This window comes from Vicugna pacos, chromosome 25 (genome assembly GCF_048564905.1).
Source record: "Vicugna pacos chromosome 25, VicPac4, whole genome shotgun sequence".
Classification (NCBI taxonomy): Eukaryota; Metazoa; Chordata; class Mammalia; order Artiodactyla; family Camelidae; genus Vicugna; species Vicugna pacos.
Genome location: NC_133011.1, coordinates 33,153,240 through 33,175,693, shown reverse-complemented (window position 1 = coordinate 33,175,693; position 22,454 = coordinate 33,153,240). Strand labels below are relative to the sequence as shown.

General features: G+C 53.8%; 1 protein-coding gene across 2 annotated transcripts in view; it reads right to left on the bottom strand.

Annotated features, from left to right (window-relative positions):
- The window catches only part of CCN4 (cellular communication network factor 4), a 29,259-nt gene extending 8,053 nt beyond the window's left edge, over positions 1-21,206 (bottom strand). The window contains exons 1-3 of one of the 2 annotated variants that reach the window (XM_072949749.1): positions 20,939-21,206; positions 7,934-8,213; positions 850-1,113 (exon numbers count right to left, since the gene is read on the bottom strand). In XM_072949749.1, coding sequence (XP_072805850.1) covers positions 850-1,113; positions 7,934-8,213; positions 20,939-21,004 — 610 coding nt within the window. In that variant the 5' untranslated portion in view covers positions 21,005-21,206. The remainder of the gene's footprint in view (positions 1-849; positions 1,114-7,933; positions 8,214-20,938) is intronic. The other variant, XM_006207996.4, reaches the window with a different exon arrangement.
- Between the last annotated feature and the right edge of the window lie 1,248 nt (positions 21,207-22,454).

Here is a 22,454-nt window from a genome sequence, read left to right as displayed (position 1 = left end):
CTCCAATGCTGTCCCCAAGGATGCTTCTGGGTGATCCTACCCATGGGCAGGGCACCCCGCCCAGCCTCAGTCTCAACCCATCTTAAACAAGGGAGATCTCCTCCCAAACATACTCCTTGGATCCTGTCCTAGGGAACCTCCAGCCCTGGGAATCATCTGCTGCCCCTCTCTTTCCTCCACCCCACGCACTGCATTGACGCCAAGACCTTTGGTCTTACTCAGGCAATGGCGCTTGCATCTACTCCTTCCTTGAAGCCTCTGCTCCCACTGCCCCTGTTCAGGTCTCCTGAGCCCATCTCTCCATCCACGCATGCATGCATTCATTCATCCGTCTGTATGACCAACATTGATTTGGCCCCTGCTGAGTGTCTGGCATTGGGTAGGCTCCATAATCTGTGGATGAAACAAACAGGCCTGCCCCAGTCTTCCCTTTCCGGAACTTTCTCTGGGCTGGCTTACCTGGTGAAGCCTCACCTGTCCATCCATCCCTCGTGAGGGGGAAGCCATGGACTCCCTCTCCTGCCCTTGCACTTGCTGCTCAAGCCTCTCCTCCGGGTACCCACACACCACCTCCACCCCTCCCCACGTAACCTCTTGAATAGGAAACTAGGCAATCGCAGGCATCTACTTGCTCCTTCACACAGCACTTCCTCATTTTCCGCAAGGAGCATCCCACGGGACAGATAGGACAGCCGGCGGCATTTTCATTTCTTCCATGGAGAAATAAGGTCCCAGGGGAAATGCGACTTTCCCAGGGTCACGCCGCTCCTGCGTGGTGGACGGGGGTGGGACTCAGGGGCTCGAGGCAGCACCCGCCCGCCCTCCCCGCGCCCCACTCCCCGCACCCACCGAAGGCACCCGTGTGGCGCGGCGCCGTCTTGCGAGGCCTCCTGGCGTCGTGGTCGTCGCACAGCCACTGCTCGCAGCAGCGGCCCGGCACGCGCACCGGGCGCGGGCGGCGGCACCAGAGGCGCGGGGGGCGCGCCCGCAGGCACAGCGGCGTGCAGCCCACCGCGCCGTCCACGCACGTGCAGTTGTACTTGCAGCTGGGCTGGAAGGACTGGCCGTTGCCGTAGCGCACTCCGTCCAGGACGCAGCCCACGCCGACCACCTCTGCGGACACAGGCGCGGCTGCGTCAGGCCAGCGGGCTCGGGGGCCGGCAGGACAGCCCCACCCCCCTTCCAGGGCGCCCCCGTCCGGGGGGGAGGGGCAGGGGCCGGGGGCAAAGGCAGAGCAGTGTGAAGCGCGGCGCGGCGCGGAACTGGGTGGGACTTGAGCAGGCGGAGGGCCAGTTCCTGTGCAGCTTCAGTCGCCACCCTGGCGTACCACCCGGTGCCGGACTGGAGGGCTGGCCTTGGAGTGAGAGGCAGTCGCACGCCTGGGATAAGGGCCGTGAACGAAAGATGTTGATGGCTGTTGTCAGCGAACAAAGGATGCTACTGCCGTGAAGCCACTGGCCACTGCCGCTGCCCCTGATGTGCGCTGGGGGGAAGTCGGGATGGCTGCCAGGCCCTCAGCCACTTCAGCTGCCCCCAGTAGTGCCCCGAGGGGACTCAGGATGGGAAAGAACAGGATACTGGCCCTAGATAGCCGAAGTGCATGTCAAAGGCATGTTTTCAGGGAGCGCAGACCTTTGCACCTCCCCACACATAGAAAAGCACTTAATTCATTAACTTGAGATGTCTGTGTTCTTTAATTCCCAGTTATATTTTGATGTTCCAAATACCCAGTCTTTACTGCAAAATCTCCTCTACATCCTGGCGCCTCCCTTACCTCTTCGGAGCAGCCCCTCGGAGTGATGTGAGGGGCTGCCTCCTTGGCTTGAAGTCCTCAGAAATTCCACTGAATGAAACATAATTCTTAACTTTTAGGCTGTGCTTTTTTTTTTTTCAGTCAACAGGACTCATGGCGAGCCCCTTGTCCTATCCCCACTAAGTGGCACAAAGCCAAGTCCTGATAATTGTCTGCTTTTAGATCATGGTTCTGAGAAGGGCCAGATATGATGTAAAACCAACGGCAACACTTTGGAACAAAGACTTCATTCATCCAGTGCAGATCTATGGAGTGTTCTAGGTGGGGAGGGGGGGTTAGCTGTGACTGTCTTGGCCTCATAGGGCTTACATTGGCCTCATAGGGCTTACGTTGTAGTGGGGGTGACAGAAGAAAGACAAAAGATCTTCTTTCTAGAAGATCAACATATGTGTTGATAGGGGCAAGTGCTAGGGAGCAAAGTAAAGCTGGAGGGAGTTGGGGGTGGGGAGGTGGAGGGGTCGCAGATTTAAATCGGTGGGCAGGCAAGGCCTCGCTGAGGTGATGATGCTTTGGCAAAGATGGGAAAGAGGTGAGGAGGTAGGCCACCCAGGTGTTGGGGGAGGAGCCTTCCAGGCAGGGAGGGGGCTGCAGGTGTAAAGGTTTGAAGTGGGAGCAGCCTGGGATGTGGGAGAGGGCAGGGGAGAGAGAGAGAAGGCAGGAGGCAGGAGATGCGGTGAGAGACAGCTTTCCTGCAGCTTAGAGGAAAATGCAGAGTTCTTGGTGCCTAGAATTGAAGCTGACATGTAGGTGCTCAGTAACTATTGAATCAAGGATACGCATTATGCTTCACGAAATCACTCATGGTGCTGAGCTGAGAATAGATTGACCGAGTGAGGACATAGCAGTAATCCAAGTAAGAGATGGTGGTGCTTGGACCAGAGAGGGACAGACAGTCTTGAAGAGAAAGGGCTCGCTGACAGATGGGATGCCAGGATGACAGGGGAGGAGTCAAGAGTGACTCCTAGTTCCCGGTCCTGAACCCTGGCAGGAGAGTGATGCTCTGTCCTCAGAGGAGCAGGGTTGGGGTGGGGTGGGGTGGCTCAAGTTCTTCACTAGACATGAGATGCCTGGTTGACATCAGAGTGGCGGGGTGGAGCTGGTTCTGCAAGTTCCAGGAGGGATGTGGGGCTGCTGGGCCCCGGTCAGCATCCCCACCCTTGATGCAAAGTCCGGCCCTAGGAGAAGTGGAAGCGAAGGCAGAGAGCCCAGCGCAGCAAGGGCGTGCCCCCAAGGAGGGCTAGTTTGGCATCTGCAATCTGCCAGTAGTTCCAGCTCCTCTCCTGGAGTCACCTGAAGGTGGCTTATTAATAAGGATAATAACCCCTATATCCAACAGGAGTGAAGATTCTCGGTTGCCTGACCTGCTTTGTGTTAGGCTTCCGTGCACTGCTGACTTGATCCCATAAGGAAAATCTACCGTGTCATCACCTCCATTTTTATGTGCGGCAAAACCGAGTCTCAGCGAGGTTAAGGCACGTGCCCAAGGCAGCAGAGCGAGACTCAGCGGAGCAGCAGGGGCAGGATCACAGCCTGTGGGAATGTCCGAGTGACTGCTGGGTTTCCTGAGAGGTGACTGTGCCGGAGGAATTGCAGGAAGGAAAGGCACTAATGCTCACTGCCCATCTGATCTCGGGCCAGGCACCGTCTGATCCGTTCTCGCACACAGTGCTCCCGGTGGCTCCACCAGGAGAGCGTTGTTGTCTTCCTTTGGCAGGCCAGGAGGAACAGTGATTCATCAGCTTAAGGCCACCCAGCCGGTGAAGGATGGAGCTGTGCCCCAAGCCCAGGGGCTCTGACTCCACTGTCCATTTCCTTCCACCAGGCACCAGTAAAGGAGTGGAAATAGGAAAACAGAGCAAAACAAAGCAGAGGAAGCATGGGGTGAATCACCAGTCCCTGCCTTCTGCGTCACCCCTGATGGCACTCTCTGGCTCTCCAGGGAGTGTGTGCGTGCCTGTGCCAGGGTGTGTTGGCGGCAGGGTGGTGGGGGAGAAGGGAGTGTGCTAAATAAAGCCCACATCTCTGCCCCTGTGTGGGTGGACATTGGATGCAGAAGGCAGTGCTGGGTGCCCGGGAGTGCTTAGCACAGTGGTTCTCATCGCCAGCTGCAGGACGGCAGCCCCCAGGGGAGCTCTTGAAAATTCTGATGCGCACGCCATGCCCCAGTATATGGAAGCGGACCTGGGCTTTGGGGTTGTTTTTTATTTGCCTTGGTAGCTCCCCAAGTGAATCCAGTTCGCAGCCAGGATGGGAACCACTGCATCTAGAGTTGCTCCTGCTCTCCTGGGAGCTTTGGGGGTGGGGCAAGGGAGGGACGCTATGCATCGGTGGACTCTGGGGCCCCTTCCTTATTCACTTTCTAACTAGTTGAAAGACCGGCTCCAGGCTAGAAGGTGAAGCCGGCCACGTTCCCTTCACCATCTCCTATCTAATCTCAGACTTGCGAGTCCAGGCATGACCTGGAGAGCTTTCCTCTTACTGAAGGACTTCCAGGAGCTCAGGTCACCTTGCTGTGCCACCTGGACTTTCCCTCCTCTCACCAACCCCGGGTGGACTGTCCGCTGCCTGGGAGCAGGGACGTGGGCCATGTCTTGTTGTAACCGCATTGTTGGATTATCACTAACCTCCATTCACCATGTGAATGAACCGATGGATGGATGGATGGATGGATGGATGGATGGATGGATGTCAGGTGGGCTGAGCCCTACTCTGTACTGGGTTTCTACCATGTGTCTAGCGTGCGGCTTCCCAGCCACTCAAAGAGGCAGGCATTATTTGCTGCATTTTCCTTGATGAGGAAGCTGACACTTAGGTTAAGCAGCTTTCCTAAAACCAAAGTACTAGTTAATTATGGCACTGAGGTTTGAACTTAGGTTGTCTAGCTCCAAACACCATGGGTGAGTTTTCTGCTCCCTCACTCTTCAGACTGGGGAGTCCGAGCTTGGAACCCAACTTGCCCCCTGACTCTGAGGGTGACCACGAATGGGGCTGAAGTGACTTCTATGAAGAAAAGTTGAGGCACATGAGACAATAACCAAGAGCAGGCAATCACATTTCGGGCTCTAACGGAATCCTTGGTTTATCCTCAACCGCCAGGTGAGCTCCTTAAGTGACGTGTCCAAGGTCACGTAGCCAGCAAGTGGCAGGGCCAGGAGTCAAAGCCCCAGTCTTTCCGCCTGTAAGTTTCATGATCCTTCCAGCAAACCACACCGCCCTCCAGCCTGACCCAGCTGCACCGAATGCAGAGTCGTGTTTGTACAGCCGAAATAGCCAAACATTCGGAGGTCACCCTCTGCCCACAGATGTATTTATTTTGGCCCGTGGAATGTTTTAAAAAAATTTTTTGAATGTGTTGCCAATGTTGCCAAATCATACACAAGTCTGGATTCCTGGATTCTCTTGAAAACGGAGTGAACTGGACCAGACCGAGCTCACTTTTCTGCCACAGTGGCTGGAGCCCAGTAGGGTTGACCTCCGATAGCCAAAGCTTGCATTCATTAGTTTCCCATGGTCCCCACCATCTTTTCTTTGAGTTACTGGTGCAATTGCTCATTTTTACTACCTTGTCCTGGCCTAGTTGCATACACACCTCTAAGGACAGATTTACCCTGTCCTGGGGAGTGTCTATTGGTTGTTGGCCATTTGCTGAAAGATTATTTATGTAGAGGAATTTTTATTCCTCTTTCTCCTCTGGCCCTGAAGCACCTTCTTCTCTATAGACTTCAGATCCTGGATTCCCCTCTTTCTTGCATTAAGGTCCCACGAATTCAGACACAATGGCAGCATTTCTGGGAAGATGTTCAGTAGAACACTAGTGAATTTGTGTGTGTTTGTGTGTACCTACACATGTATGCATGCTGTGTGTGTATCTGACTGTGTGTGTGTGTATGTGTGTATGGTGGAGGGGGGTGATTGGGTAAAAATCTGCCTGGACAAGAGTTCACTGTGCAAATAAGTTTGGAAAGAAAAGCCTTTCTATGATGGCTCCCCTTTGGAATTTGACAAAACCTCTGAAAAGTTCTGTAACACTTGTGTAACTTTATTTATTCCAATGTCTGCAAACCTGTATGACCAGAGGACCCTTGGCAAGTGTAAGACTTATTAAAATCCCTCGAAGACCATAGTTTTCTTTCCAAAGGCCAGGAAAGGAAATACATGAGACCCACGACGCGGAGGAGCTGGGAGGCTGTGGTGAGTGGAGGTGGGGGTGGGGTGGGTTGGGATTGTCCAGGCCCCTGGAGGTAAAGGCAGGCAGGAGAGGTAGTTCCAGGGGCTGCATGGTCTCTGGGCCTGTGAGAGAATGTCTACAAAGGCATGGCGGCAGGCATATGGTGAGATATAAATGCAGCTTTAGAGGTTAGTAAAATTACAGTGAATTACCTTTTTAAAGACCTCGAAGAACAGCTGTAAAAGGGGAAAGAGATGATGAGACAGTCTCATAGAACTGGAGGGGATTCTAGTGCAGAAAGGCTCAGCCTGGTTTCCTTTCCTGGATAAGGGAGAGTCAATGGATGATGTATCTATTAGCAATCAGCTCAAACGTGGGCATGAGAATCACCAAAGGAGCTTGTTAAAGATGTAGAGTCTCATCCCCACTTCCAGAGAATTTGAATCAGTAAGTCTGGGGTAGGGCTCAGGAAACACATTTTTAACCAACACATCAGATGAGTCTTTGCGGATGGTGTTGCAAGTTCTCTTTGAACACTGTTTTGTGAGGCTACTGATGAGTCTGAGTAAAAGAGGGGAAAAATGGAAAGGTGGGAGAATCAATGACGGTTACTTGGAAAACTAAAGACAGATGACTTGGTATCAAAATTGAAGGATGAACTAATGTCAAAAGAGCAGAAAGGGCTCATAGGTAAACAATGATTGTCTGACTTGGAATTATGGACATAACCCTCATCAACAACCCATTTCAGGAAATATAATGGGTTAGCTGGCTTTGAGAGACTCTGCTGTGTGGGAATATGTAATGGATTGTATTAGAGTCATAGTTATGGGGAAAACCTGATTCAGCATTGAAGGAAGAAAGGAGTTCTTGGGTTTATGAGGCTTTTTGCAACTTTTCAGAAGTTAGGCTTCTGCGTCATGATGCCTAGTTACCTCTCTTTATCATGCCAGATCATGTATCTGGAACAAATGCTTGGATGATTCAAGCTAAGTGAATGCCAGTTCTGACTCAGGAGACCAGAAAGTCCCAGAAAGGAGGTCTCTGGGAACAAAAAAGGACATGATAGAGCCCTTGAAGGGCAAACAACAACAACAACAACAGCCTCTCCCCCAACATGAGGCTGTTATAAAGATCGAGAGTAAAGAAAAACAAAGGCAACTAGAAACCCCAGGAAAAACAAAAGGCTTCATCATAAAGGAAATTCAAACAAATACACTGTCTCATGCTGTGGCGAAAAACATTTACAAAGTCGTAATACTGTAAACAGTGGTTAGATAGTGTTTTATAACCAAAAATTGACAATGGTATTGGAAGATGGAGTTAAGTTATCAGCTATCACATAGGACTATTAATAGATTATCCACAATTAAGCCAGTCAAGATATAGCAGAAGACATGCATATATTGAATAGTCGCAACTACCAGAAGGAAGGACTAAAAACTTTAAAGTGACTGTAGTAACTGGAGGAAGAGGGGTGGGTGGTAGGAAGGGATGGTTGCAGGCTGCTGGTTTTTATTCTGCCAAGGCTACTATATGTTTTAAAACCATATTATTTTAATTTAAAATATTACTGAAATATCTGGAATTCTGCAGGGTCCTAGTGCCCCCTGGGAGGTCATGGGCATCCCACAAAATGTCCTACCACTAAGAGGACAAAATCAGGCTTTGGTCTTTCCTGATGACTCCGTCTTCCTTAGAGTCAGCCATGGAGGTGCCTCCAGGATGGAGAAGAGAAAGAAAGCCAGGTTCTGGACACATGAGAAATGTAGCATCCGTCCTTGCTCAGGAAGGGCCCAGCCTCTGGCCTCTAATCATGGACTGGGGTTGGGGTGGGGGGTACTGCCCACAAAACTGGAGCCTGGCCAGAGAAAGGGCTATGGGCAGGGGCCCTGAGCCAGACCTGGGGGTGCTGGGGGCTGGCCAGAAGGTGGAGGGGGGATCTCACTTACGTGCACACACTCCTACTGCGTACCTCGGGCGGTCCCCACTGTAGTCGCAGTAAAGGCCACGGTGGGGGTCACAGACGGCAGCCTCCGTACAGTTGTCCCCCAGCTGCTGAGCGCACATCTTACAGCATTCACAGCCATCTGTGATGAGGCTGACCCCCAGCGGGCAGCGGGGTGGGGACGGCGGGCACTCACATGGCCACTTGCAGAACTGGGGGCGTGAAGATGTGTCCTCCAGTGGTGCCGGGGTGGAGGCCATGGCCGTGGGAGCTGGAGAGAGGGCCTGTGGGGGAATTGGAGATATAAACGGGGCTGCCCCACGGGGGTTTCAAAGCCCAAAGGCCTGCAGCCATCTTTCCAGCTTCATGCTGTTCAAAAGGCTTACATCAAATTATATTTTTCTACTGTGCTTTTGGTAGCCAGACATTTCCTTTCTCCTCAATGAAACAAACAGGACGGAGGAGCCTGGAGTTCAGAGAGGCTAAGCCAGTTGCCAGAATCCCCCTGCTGGTGGGTGGTGGGCGCAGATTCTCCCCCGGATCTCTGAGCCCCGTGTATGTTTCCTTCCCTTCTGACCACCCTGCAACCTGGGAGGGTGGTGAGTGTCCTCGTTTTACAGGGGGCGCTGAGGCTTGTAGTAGCCGCCTTCTGATGAGTCACACTGTGGGGTGCGGCCAGTACCCCATTGCTCTTCTCTAAAGGTCTGCCCTCCCTACCCCGTGAAGGGCCCTTTAAGAGCGCGCAGAGCCAGCTGGCTCACATTTAACGCCAGGTTTCAGCCAGCTGACCTATTATCCTATTATTATTTTACCCTCTGAGCACCAGGAAAGGGCTGCAGTGGGTGGCGGAGGTGGCAGGTGTACAGCCTCATGGCTCCTGAGCCGGCTCGCCTCACCCCACCCCGTGGGGAGGGGAGTGACGCTCCTTTTCCAGAGCGAGCCTTGCAGAGAGGGATCTTTTCATTTTGCGCTCAGGGCGATGGATGACCGCTCCACTCCTACCTGTGCTCCCTGCCAGAACCCATTCCCATCCCCCCACCAATATGTTCATCTTCATCTGGCAAATATGATGGACGGATGACAGGCAGTGTGAAAAACAGAACAGGAAGCTGCTCTGGGGAGTAGGCCAGTATGAGATGCTTCAAGCTGCCTGTATCTCAGGGATGCAGTCTCCTGCCCACCCCCTTCAGCATCCTCCCTGAACCGCCATCCTTGCCCCTCACTCTTTACACTGGATGAAACCGAGGCCCAGGGAGGAAGGGCGGTGCCTGAGGACAGAGAGTGTGGGCTGAAGGCAGCTTCTGGCCATTTTCTGACTCCCAGGCCAGTGGTCCTCACTAGGGAGCCTCCTGTCCCCGGGCTTCTCAACCATTGCTCCTGATTTTGGAGGTTAGTGGAGGCGGGGCCAGGGCTTGTGGGGGGACCCCACATGTTGCCCCCCTCCATCCTGAAGCAGAAGAGCCCTGCTCTGTGGATTTATAGATCTGCATTTCATTCCTTGAACAGCAGAGGCTGAGATATTCAGGTAGATTCTTCCTTCCTTTTATTGAGGAGGAAACCAAGACTCGAAGAGGCAGAGGGACATGTCCAGGGTGACACAGCCCACGTCAGGGCCTGGACACGAACGACTCTCTGAGTTTTCATTTCTGCACCCTTTACCTCTGCCTCTCTGGGATCTTTCAGTCACTCGACAAACATTTGCTGAGCGAGCTCACAATCTCTCTCAAGTTATAAGCATTTGAAGATGAAGTTAAAATTTTACTGTGCTTATGGGACCACAGCTTATAGGAGGGACAGTGGTGAGAGGTGATTTGTTTCAGTGCGAGGCTGCGTGCAGGGGGGTGGGCTTCCCAGCCAACCCTGGGGGCTGTCTGAACGGGACGGAAATCTCTCTGCCGAGGTGAGTGAATGTGCCCTTGGCTGTGAGGACCGGAGGCCAGGAGAGATGGTCCAGGTCAAAGTGCTGGATTAGTTGGACTCCTGGTTCTGGGCTTGGCCCATAACAAGTATAGTAAATATTAATGTGACGAATAAAAGGCCTCTGAAAGCTCATTACGCAAATTTTGATTTGAGGCTTTTGTCACGTCTAGGCTTGGTTTCAGGCAGATTTGCTGGCAGCGAACAAATTATTCAGGAGGGTGGCAAGTGCTAGTCTGTGTTCACCTGGAAAGCATTTGGTTTGCGGGCCCTTATTTGCTTTTCCTCGAAAAACACAACAGGACATGACAAAACCCCAAACCTCCAAATCAATGAAACCAACGACACACACACACACACACTCTCTCTCTTCTTTCTGGCCTCATGGAGAGAGCCTTTTCCTTGTCATCTGGGACAGTGGAGGCCCAGAGCTTTAGGAGTCCTCCAGACCATCTCTGACAGTCCCTAGACCGTCAGGACCTACTGTTGGCAGAGGACATAAAAAAAAGCCCTCTCCTCCAGGAAGCCTTCCATGCCTTTCCCAGGTTGTGTTACAGGTGCTGCCGCCCCTATTAAAATGTGAACTTTACTTCTCTCTGTGGACCTGGAATGAGGCCTGTGGTGCAGCTGGGATGGGCTGTCATCTGGCAGGTTCCCATCTCCACATGGATACTATCCACTCTGCTGTCTCCGCACCAAGTTAAAGCTCCCCAGAGGGAAGCCTCCTTCCCAAGTACATACCTGAGCCCCAAGGCACGCAGCTCCTCAAGGGAAGCTCAGAGAAGGCCCCCTTGGACAAGGAAAGTAGGTGATGGCACCCCCGGGGCCCTGGAGGGATGGGCTCTGGTTCGGCTGAGCCAAGCCCTTGCCATTGGCGCCATCTAGTGGTGGGAAACTTCCCAGACCTTCATCCCGGGAGAAGGTCCTTGTAGGGCGGGAAGACCTTCAGATCGCAGGGATAAGGACCCCTGGGATTGGTGCACGACCCTTGGAGTTCCGGCTGCCTTGTCAAACATCCACAACCCAGGAAAGTGACTGCACACCCACACATGACATCAGCCACCTTGAATGCCCAAGATGGCATGACTTGTCCACCTGTCCTTGGCCTTGGTATGGGGGCCATTGCAAACCCACTGCCATGGGGTGCCTACATCATTTTTTCTCACAGCAGAAGCTATGAGTGAAAAAAGAAAACCATAAAGCGAGGAGAAAGTGGGGGGAAGGCCAGAGAGAGTCAAGGACAGCCTTGGACCCTTCCAAATTGCCATTGTTCACATAAAAGTCTCTTTTTATGATGTGCTTCTGCAAGTAGACTCCCTGCAGACACCACTGTGTTTACGGGGAAGATGGGAAGGTGGAGGTGGTACCCTGATGGGTCCCGGGCCGGGTGCCCAGGGCCCGTTCAGGCTTCTGCCTGGTTCCGTCTGCTCACCTCTCAGCTCTCGTCTCATGGAGGCTCAGCACTGCTCCTGGCAGACCCTGGGCAACGCTCAGTGAACAGAAAGGGTGTCCTGAGAGCACAGCCTGCCTGGGTTTGGATGGCCGCACCCAGATGCTCCACCAGAGGGCAGGGTTGAGACAGAAATGGTCTGAGCCTGTCCAGCCGAGCCTTGGGGGTTTTAGGAAAGAGCTCCCCTGCCTGGAAACAGGTTCTGTTCAGGCCTTTACTGAAAAGAGAGGCCCAGCGGACACGGGCCTGGGCCCAGAGCTGGGGGTGCCCTGTAGCCCACCCTTCCCCATGCTTCGTTCTCACATTTCTGGTGTAACTCACAGGTAGCCACAGTGCGACTTGGTGGACGCTACCTGAGGCGTGTACCCCTGGGGATCTGTTCCTGGGACCCTGGTGGGAATGCCCTGCCGGTGGGGCCGCCGTCTGGGAGCGCTCTTAGCTTCAAACCCCTGAGGTCGCCTGGCCTGAGTGCTCGGAGGCCCCGGCCCTGCCCGGGGCCTGCCACGCTCCGATCTCCGGCGGGATCTCCAGGGAACTGAAGGCCTGGCAGCTGACTCAGCGCTGGCCGGGCTGCGTGTCATGGGATGTGGAAGGTTTGTGGAGATTTTCTGCTAATTGGTTTTATAAACATGCAGTCTTGTGAGCTTCTGGCTGGGGAAGTTGACTTTCTACGGAGGGTAGACGGGGCAGGAAGCCAGGTTTCTTTCCAGATGATGAGCCCTCGTGCATTGATTCATTCATCAAACATACACGAAGTGTCTTACAAAGTTCCCAGTGCAAAGCCTCGGGGGGCGCCCAGCCTCCTGAGGAGACAGGGCTATAAGAAGGCGACTGTGTTACAAAGCAAGGACCAGACACCAGCCCACGGGCACGTCGAGCTCGCAGCACTTGTGTAAGGGCCAAGAGTGCGTGCTACGCTTTTAAAAAGGTTGTAAAACAACCAAAAACAAACAAACAAACAGAAGAATATTCCACAGAGAGCTTGTAGGCCACAAAGCTGAGAATATTTACTACCCGATCTTTTATAGAAGCTGTCCTCTAACTTCTGTTACAGAGTGACCATGCTATTAAGAAACGCCGACGTGGAGCTCAGAGCAAGTGGCAGGCATTTATGCCAACACTGTATATAATCACATTTAAAACGTGTTCATTCTGTGTTAGAGGTGTGCTCAAATACTCACAAATTTGGGAGGATAATATAATGAACCTCACCTACTTATTCCTGCTTCAATAATTATCAACTCCTGTCAATCTTGTTTCCTCTTCTGTTCCCACCAACCCACGTAATTTTTCATTCTTGAGGATTTCAGAGCAATCTCAGACATCATGTGACCTTACCTAAAATTCTTCGCAGAGTGTCTCTAAAGTACAGAGAAGTTTTTTTTTTTTTAAAGAAGCAACCCCATTCTCACATCCATAAAATCAGTTACAATTTTGTCATTTTCTCTACAGTGCATGCTCAGTCCCTATTCAGACTTGACTGGTTATCTCAAAGCTTTAAAAAAAAAAAGCGATGGTTTCTTTGAATCAAGATCAAAAGTGAGGTCTTCATGTCCTGCACTTTGCCTTTCATGCCTCTTTGATGAGTTTACACCCTAAGTCATCTAATTTTTGTAATAAGCCTAAGAGGCAGGCTGGTTTTACAATCATCTCCCCCAGTTTACAGGTGAGTAAACTGAGTTATGGAAAGGTCCGATCAATTGCCCAAGGCCACTTGCAAGTGGCACAGTTGGGATTTGAACCCAGTATCAGTCTCCTAAGGCATCACACCCAAGGGCCCCACTGCAGGGTGTCTCAGCAGAGTCTAGGAGGGGGCTATGAGAGCCATGTGAGAAGGGAAGGGGCGGGGGTGTAGCAGGAGGGAGTGCTTCCTGGAGGAGGAACCATTTACTCTGCATCTTAAAGGATGAGTGAGAATTGACCAGCAGGGCAGAGAAAGCATCCAAGCTGAGAAGCAGCATGAGCAGGGGTGTGACCAGTGGCCACTGTTGTTGGGGCATAGGGTCCAAGAACATGGAGATGGCAGGCAGAGGCAACGGCCGAAGGACCCGAGGGCCATGTCTGGGATGTGTGCGCCCATTGAGAGAAGATGGGGGTCTTTCCTGTGTCAGCCAACCTGTGTGCCAGAGGGGATCAAAGCCCCTGCATGGGCAGCACTGACAGTCTCCATCTGACAGATGGGGAGACTGAGGCCCATTGAGGTTAAGAGACCAGCAAGGAAAGTACACACTCAGCACTGACTCTGGATCTCACACTCCTCCGATGACCTCTAAGGGACCCTGGTCTTGTCTAATTTCTGGTTCATTCGATTCACCAAAAGGATCTGAGACCCTTCACATCCCAAGACTTTCTGTGGCATGACCAAGGAGGGGACCAGCCCTGGAGTAACAGCCAGACAGACATGGGTGGAAGAAACTGTCCTCCGTGGAGCTCAGGCCTACTTTGCATATGAGGGAGAGGTGAACAGCTGTCCAGTACGACCCAGAGGACCATCTTTAGCTCCTACAGCTGGACCTGGAGCGAGAGGCCCTGGGCTCGAGCCACCATACCGAGACTGTGGCCCCTCGACGGGGCTGGCTGGGGTGAGGCCATCCCTCTGGCGCCTTCCAGCTCTGACTGAGCCGGGCGTCAGATAAGGTCCCTCCTCCCTCCACTGCCCCGAGTCCGACCCACCTCCCTTCCCTGCTCCTGCAGGGGGCCTGGACTCTGGCGGGGAGGACAGATGTGAGCACGGAAGTCCGAGAGAAGGTGAAGGAGGGCAGCCCCAGTGGGTGAGGCTGAAAACAGGCTTGGGCCAGACTCGGAGGAGGCAGCAAAGCGATGCTTATGGAGCCCCCGTGCGCTGCAGGCTCTGTGCTCGACCCAGCCCGTCCTCCAGCACAACTACATTCAGAGGTAGATGCCTTCACATCACAGATGAGCAAACTGAGGCTCAGAAAGGTTAAGAAACAGGCTCAATATGATCTCCTTTCTAAATTCAAACTCTGTGGTTTACGCCACATCATTCTGATGACAGAGTTCATTGGACTTGAACCTGTAGGCCAGACGACCGTTGTGGAGGGGCAGGAGGGAGGGCTCTGCCGAAGGAGGGCGCTGCTCCCACCGGCGGCCGGGAGGAGTGAGCAGCTGGAGGCGCTGGCTGGGGAGCTAAGGGCAGATGGCGGCCCCAGGTTGCTGACAGGGCAGATGGAGGCTTTGTCCACCGAGATGGGGAGGTGGGCAGGGACGGAGCTCTTCAGTGGTACCTGTTACCTACAAGGATGCTTCCCAAACTTGCAAGACCTCGGGAATCAATTGCGGTGGGAAGCGTGAACCCTGGGGTCCTGGGCCCCTGGCCAGCCCGCTCAGTAGGCCTGGGGGAGCCGGCATTGCTCTTTGCAGCCGCACCTGGGGATCTAAGGACCAAGCCTGCCTGGGAACCACTAGGACGGTGGGATCCTTAGAGATGAAGCTGGTGGCTGCTTCCCAGTTTTACCAGAGCAGGGGTGCCCTCTGAGGGCTGAAAGAGGAGATGCGGGCCAAGGGGAGAAGACGTTTGCCCATCTTGAAGGGAGGAAGTGTATTTAGAGGGACATCCCAGAACACGGGACACCTCTTTTCAGGTGCAAAGGCCAACGATACCCTTCACAGAGCGTCGTTAGCAGGAGTTCCCCTACGGAAATTAGGGCACCTGCGCCCTGCTGCTGGCCCACCCGTGTGTGAGTGCCGGCCCCTGGGGCTTGACGAGGGCTCCAGCTGGAAGCGAGTCTGGGGTCAAGTCCAACCTCCTTACTTTCAAGATTAGCAGATGAGCACCAGGAGGGCGAGTAGCTTGTCTAAAGTCTCCATGGTGAGTCTCCCCGGGCCTCTAGCTGTCTGGGCAAGACGACCCTCTGCCCCAAAGGGAGGGTACCAGTCCCTACTTGCTCAGAATATTCCTCTACCCTTAGACCACCTCCTTCCTCCTCCCAGCCCAGCCCTGGGCAGGGTCCTGGTGCAGGCCCACCCCTTCTCTCCACTCCAAGACTCAACTCAGGATTCTGGGAGGGGCAGGGGAGGGCCCCTCCCTTTCTCTCCATTGGTCCTGGGCTCTCATTTCCTTTCCTTCCCCCCCTCACACACCCACCAAGGCTGAGCAGAGCCACGGCCCATGCCCCAAGCCTGGACTTGCCTCCAGATTAAGGGAGTGGGGTGAGCAGGCAGACTTTACCGTCTCCCCTGGAATGTTCATTACTCACATCTGAGAGGCCCAGTTCCTTCTCTGATTCTCTCTCTCTTCCCTCCGCCACCCTGCCCTTGTTATGGAAGGAGCTGATTATCAGGATGTCAAGGCTGGAGGAGACACCAGAGTCTCTCTAATTCAGTGGTTCGGGAAATCAAGTGCGCATAAGAATCCTCAAGGTGTCAGTTACAGTACAGGTGCCTGGGGATGAGGTGGGGGGGAAGCCTCCCCAGAAATTCCAGCTCAGGGCCCCAGAGTGGGTATTTCACTCCTGCAGCCCTCTAAGCTTCCCTCTAAAATTTTTCAACACAGTCCCCTGTGCTAGTGTGAAAATCTGTCTCCAACATGTGAGCCATCCTCGATGGTAGGAACAGAGCTGAATGTTTTGTTACTCATATCTCTAGAAATAGGAAGGGGCTGGATACATGGGAGGGGTGTTAACATCTATGAAACAAGGAAGTGGATAGGCTGTGAAAACCGCTGTCATTGACAAGGGACCCTGACTTGGGGCTGTAAGACACAAGTCTCACCTACAAACATCATCACTACCATCACCATCATCACCACCACCACCAGCATCACCAGCATCACCACCAGCATCACCACCACCATCATCATCACCAGCATCAAAGTACTACCATCACCACCAGCATCACCACCACCATCATCATCACCACCATTGGCATTGTTATCATCACCATCATCAGTATTTCTTTCTCCTACACGATAATCCAGACGTGTTTACTGACTCCCTGCAAATGTACCGGGAAGCTGGCCAGGATATGGAAACCTTGAGATCTTCAGAAGAACAACCTCAGCTCTGAGCCCAGCACAACCCACCAATTACTCTGTCCCTCCTCTTGCCCACCTAGTACTGAGCATGGGGTCCTTGTAAACCCTGCTTGCTCAGTTGTTCGGAGCTGGCGCTTGTCTGCAGCCACTGCTTTCGCTCCAGCTGGCATGTCCCCAGCCCCACTATCAGAACCATGGGGACCAGTCCCCATTTCCCTTTGGGTGAGCTGGGGCTTCGTGGTCCTCACCTCCCTTTCATGTTTTAACCCTCCTGAGAGGATTAGTACCCAAGAAGCAAATACTAGTATTATGCCTCTTTACAATGAAGAACCTGGCTTGGAAAGGCTGGGTTCCTTGTCCAAGGGCGCGCAGCTGAGAAGTGGAGAAGCTAGTATCAGAGCCCTCAGTATGTTCCCCTCCCCACCTGTTACAGCCTTTCTCTGTACCCTTGTGTCTTTCCAGGCCAGCACTGTCTAGTAAAACATAATGTGAGCTCTAGATGGAAGTTTACTTTTTCTAGCAGCCACACTAAAAAAGTAAAGGTGAAATTTATTCTAATAATATATTATGTTTAACAATATATTAAGGGTATTATTTCAACACTGAGTCAAGAAAAAAAATAATAATGAGAACTTTACATTCTTGTATTCACATTAAACCATTGAAATCCAGTGTGTATTTTACTCTTACAGCGCAGCTGGGAGCAGCTGCATTTCAGGTGCTCAGGAGCCTCACGTAGCAAGTGGCTACTAATTGGACGATGCTGGTCTAGAGTCTAATGATGCTGCCTGCCTTGTAGGTGTGTGGTTTTCAAGTGAATCAGTATATGCAGATGCTCCGGACACTGTGTCCAGAACAGAGCGCTGAATCAGTGTTAGCCTTCATTGTAGTCCACGCTCCTGGGAGAGAGGGCGCTCCATAGGAGGTGCTGGATGAATGACCAGTGCGCCGAAGCCCCGCCCCAGACATCCGCAGTGCTGTGCGGTTCTCTGGTGAGCCTCCCTACCTTGCTCTGCTTCCTGGGCTGTGGCTGGCATCCCCCCAGCTCCTCCCGGGATCCCACCCTGGACCATTGCTGGCTCGCCTCCCTGCTCCCATATGGAACCCACCATGTGTGTGGCAGCCCCTCCCAGCCGCTCAGAGAGATGGCAAAAGTTCCTGGAAGGAATTCCAGGGTTTCTGTTTGGATAAAGACAGCCACCTGGCATTCAGCTCCTTTGCTGGCAAGGGGCAAGGGGCCTTTTCTAAAACCACAGGAGGTGAATCTGCTGATGTCTGGAGGTACTGCCCCGTCCATGGTCAGGATCTGGTTTCCCAAGGAGCACCACTCCCATGCCCATTCCAGAGGGCGAGCCTTCACCGAGGGCCGGGCCCAGGTGGGAAGTGCCCGTCCAAGTCGAGCTCTCGCCAGCATCCTGGACAAACGTGGCAGGAGAGGCCCGGAACTGGGCACAGAATCTCCAAGTTGCTGGAAGAGGCTCTGAGCAGGGAGCTGGTGGTGCGGGGCCTGGGGTGAGGGGGCGGTGCTGGCTCAGATCCCCACTACGGACAGGAGGTATGAAACAGCCATGTCGTTTACGGTCCTGCCGTCTTTTACAAGGGATGTGCCTCGTGCCTGGGGTCACATTATTCTGCAGTTGGTCCAAGGAGCTGAGAATGAGTTTGCGTTTCACACCCAGCATGGGCATCGCCTCCTGCTCACACACACCAGGGGGATTTACACGTTCAGACAAGCCATGATCACTCACATATCCTTATACACCTGTGCGCACCCAGACTCTTTGCTGCGGGAGAAGGGATGCGGGTCCCAGCCGTGTACCGACTACCAGGCGCCTAGTGTGTGCCTCGGCATTTATCAGCACAGCGTTGTTTACCAGTCCCGCGCTTCTGAGAGGCTTCCCTCAAGCAGTCCCATGCTCACTCCTCAGCAGCAGGGAGCCTGGTGGGGCTGAGGTCATCAGCCCCGATGAACAAGAGGGGACATGGAGGTCTGAGCGGTTAGGGGACTTGCTGAAGCTGGCCCAGCCAGTGGCAGAGCCTGCACCCTGCCTCCTTCTCCTGGATGGCATCACACCTGCTGCCTCTCATCCCAACACATGAGTGTCTGTCACCTGCCTCCCCAGCCTGGAAGCTCTGCAGGGGCACAGACCCTGTACAAGCATGTGGATCAGAGAGCCAGGAGGCTGCATTGTTGAGAGCGGGACCTAGGTTCAAATGTCACCTCCACTGATTACTAGCTGTGTGACCTCAGGCACATTACTTAACCTCTCTGAGCTTCAGTTTTTGCATCTACAAAGGAAGATAATTACATCTGCTTAATAGGATTGCTGAGGATTTAGGAGATGCTTAAGAACTGTTAATAAATGTCCTCTGGATAAACTGAGGAAGTTATGTGTGTAAATATACAGCTTTTGGCACAGTGCTTGGCAGTGCCCACCAAATGCTTTTTTCTTCACATGTGGCGGGCACTCAGTGCAGGTAAAAGGAAGACAAGAGCGATGAGACCGGGGACCAGGTCCTGTCTGAGGCACGCCTCTATCTTGCATCACAGCCCTGGAGGTGCTTGGCTATGCCTCTGGGCTCCTGGATTTCTCTCTTCCTGGGTTGGCGTCCTCCTCCTTCAGTTACAGGACCTTCCGATAATGTTTTACTGTCTGATAAGGCAAGTCCTCTCCACAGCTAGACTTCCTCGAAGCCCTCTTGACGATTCTAAGACACTTTTCCTTCCATATGAACATCTATAATCATTTTTCCCAGTAAATTCCCGGTGGGACCCTGCACAGACTCATGCTCTGTTTATGTGTAAGTTTGGGGCGGACGGCCACGTATGGAATTTGGCTTTAAAGCAACGTGTGGGTCGCCGTTTGTCCCCCAGTTCTCACTGGGGGCGTTATGGCTCTGTCCGGGGAGCTCCTGAATTGGAGAACAGTGTTGGGAGTAGTGTGGGTCCCCAGAGAAGGTCCCCAGGCAGGGGCCGCACAGAAGAGAGGTAACTCGTCTCCTCCCAGAAGCCTTCCTTCCATCTGGCTGCCTGGGTCCGGCTGGGCTCCCAGCTCCTGTGCTGCGTGTCCCCTTAGCTGAGCCTGGGGGCCTGTAACCCCTCTTCCCTGGAGCCTCTGAGGTGGTAAGCGGGGTTCCCGTGCACTTGGACCCCTCACATACTTATCTCCTCCTCTTCCTCTCTGACCTCGCTACCTGACCCCTCTGACTGCTTCTCCACCCACCCCCGGTCCTCCCAGACATAGCAACCCTGAAATAAAGGCTGATTTGGCACCTCCTGGTTGCTCCAGTCTGTAGGAAAGCTCTGGGAGAAAGCGGGACTCGGCAGAATAAGATTTGCACCCTCCCACTTACTAACTCTGAGACCCTGGGCAAGCCCCTTACTTGCCTTGTCTCCATTTCTTTCATTTGTAAAGTGGAATATCCTTTTTTCGGGGGAGGGAGTAGGATGGTTCTGCACCAACTGTGGGCAGGAGCCATGCCAGATACGGAGGACTTAACAGCAAGTCACACAGACACACTCCCTGCCCTCATTACAGACTACCGCGCTTGGTGGAATGTCCCTCACCCCGCTCCTACGTACAAGCATCTGGCCTGTGGTCAGCCATCAGCTCTCAGCCTCAGATCTGAGTGAGTCAGAACCAGCATCTTTGAGCTCACAGGCAAGTAGCTTATCCCTTGAGCCTCAGTTTCCTCATCCATCAATGGGACACATGGATCCCAGAGAACGCTGTCAGTGTGAGTGGGTAGCAAACTCCCCCTTGCCATCCTCCCTCTGTCTCGCAGCCTCACTACTGGCAGCAGTCCCCGGCCCAGGCTGTGGGATCTTGGGTCCAGAAGCTCTTCCCAGCTGCCCACCTCCTGCCCGCCCTGTGCCCGCTCCACACGGGGAGCCAACAGGCTGGCTCTGGGCTGCCACGTGTCTCGCTCCCTGGCTTCTTGGAGGTGCCGACCTACCTCCCTTCCCCTCGGTGCGCCCTGGGATGGAGGTCAGAGAGACAGAACACCCAGGGCGCCCCGAGACAGCGGGCTTCTTATGCAGGACTGGAATGTGCACGCTTCCTAAACTGCAGAGGGCTGTGTAAGGCCAAGGCGGCAGCAGCTGGGGTTAGAGACTTGCCACAAGTATTGTTTGCTCAAGTGACTGCTTTTGTTGAAAGGTGGCATTTTTCCTTCCAAGTTTTCTTGGAGTTTTCCGTCTCCCCTCCCTGTAGCATCTCCAACACTTCGCAACTTGTTTTCCAAGCTCAAGAACTCTAGAAGTCTCCTAACAACAGTCTTCCTCACTTTATGCTGCTCAGAGAAGGTGAGTAACTAGCCCAAGGTCACACAGCCTGTCTGGGAAGACCTAGGCCCAGAGTCAAAGCCTGCTGACTCCCAGTTCCTCCGGGCACCCCTTTCTGCCAAGTTCCCAGTGGGACAAAAGGACGTGGGAGTCCTGTTTGTTTAGTTTCCCCAGGTGCTGGCCCTGCCTCCTAACCCACTCAGGATCAGCTGTCCCCAGCAGCCCTACTCCTCATTCTGGGCCTCGCCCTTGCCCCTCAGTGGGCACCTCCCTGCCCTGCAGCATGCTGGCCCTTCTCATCCTGCCCACCCAGGCAGCAGGACCAGGTGGGACCCCTCTCTGCACCCCTCCGGGCAGGACTCACCGTGGCCAGGGCGCTGCCCACTGCTGCTGTCACTGCTGCCAGCGTCCAGGGCAGGAGCCACCTCATGCCTGGAAGTCAGTGGCAAAGGCATCTACGGAGCAGCCCAGAGGATCCAGCCACCTCTCGGGGGAGCGGGGCCGAGACTGACCCGGCCCATCAGGAGCGCCAGATACGCCTCTCCCCGCGGCTCTTGGGGGGTTTTATTAAAGCAAGATCTGACGTCAGGGTTAAGGACAAACCCTGCATTTTCCTCTGAAAAAAAACTTTTCCTGCCTCTCTCTCTCTCTTTTTTTTTCTTTCTTCCCTCTGTCCCCACCTCCAGCCCAAGCTTGGCTGGCCTCCCCGGCTCTGACAGCTCTTAAAGGGAAAGCTACAGGGCTGTGATTTCACACCGGGCGGTGAGCTCTGGCAGAAGGAGCTGGGGTCACCCTGCCTGGGCATTTCTCAAAGCTGGGATGGGGGATGGGGGAGGGTGGGAGTGGAGGCCGGGGAGATACAGTTACAGGGCTGCCTCTGGCGGGGGCTTTGAAAGTGCTCCCAGTGGGAAAAATAAACTCCCTCCCATCCCCTCAGGCTGCTCTGACTTCTGGTTTGCATTTGTCATCTCTCACTCCTCTCTCTGGCTGTAAGCAAAGGAGGATGGCTTTCAGTCTACTGATGTAGCAACGGCAGGAATTGGCAAATGAACTCAGGGCTGGGACTCTGGTTACCATCGTCACCTCCGCTACAGATTGAAGCCCTGGTTTCCAGTGTGTGGACCTTCCTCCCCTGCTCTCTAGCCTGAAGACAGCTTTGGGGCTGAGCTATCTACCCATCTCTGGGCCCTTGTTGTCTTTGGTGGGATTCAGGTGCCTGGTTTTCACCCCCTGCTGGACCCTTGCCACACTGGTGAGGGGGTCTCCTTTGCAGCCTGGTTTGCTCTCATCCAGCCCCTTCATCCCTGCGTGGACCTCAGCCATAGCGTCCTGACTGGTCCCCTAGCCTCCCCTCTGCGTTACTGCCCACACTTCTCAGGGCCACTAGAATGATCCTTGGGGAGTGGAACTGGGGTGATGGTGCACTCCTGGGTCCAGCCTCCCAAAGTCCACCTGCTGACTTAGCATGGACTCCCCAGTCCTGCTGTGGCCTCTGAGGCCAGCTGCCTCCCCAATCATTCCTCTTTCCACTCTCCCCTCCTGCACAACCCTTGGCCTCGAGGGCCTCCTTGCTGTTCCCCGCACACCCTAGCAGGTCCCATCTCTGGGCCTCAGCGGAAACTCTCCCCCTGTGGTTTTCATAAGAGTTAGTCCTTCTCTTCTCTTTTCCTGGAATGTAGGCAAGGGGGCTGCTGGAGCATGCATGGCTGCTTATAGGTGGCAGTAGGCTTGTGGCTGTGGAAGGAGTTTCTGACCATGGATGTGACCCCACAAGAGGTGACTCCGAGGAGCTCTCCATTCATTGACCTAAGGGTGGGCCTCTCACCCAATTCTAGCCAACAAGACATAAAGAGAAATCTGCCAGGGCTCCCAGAAAGGAT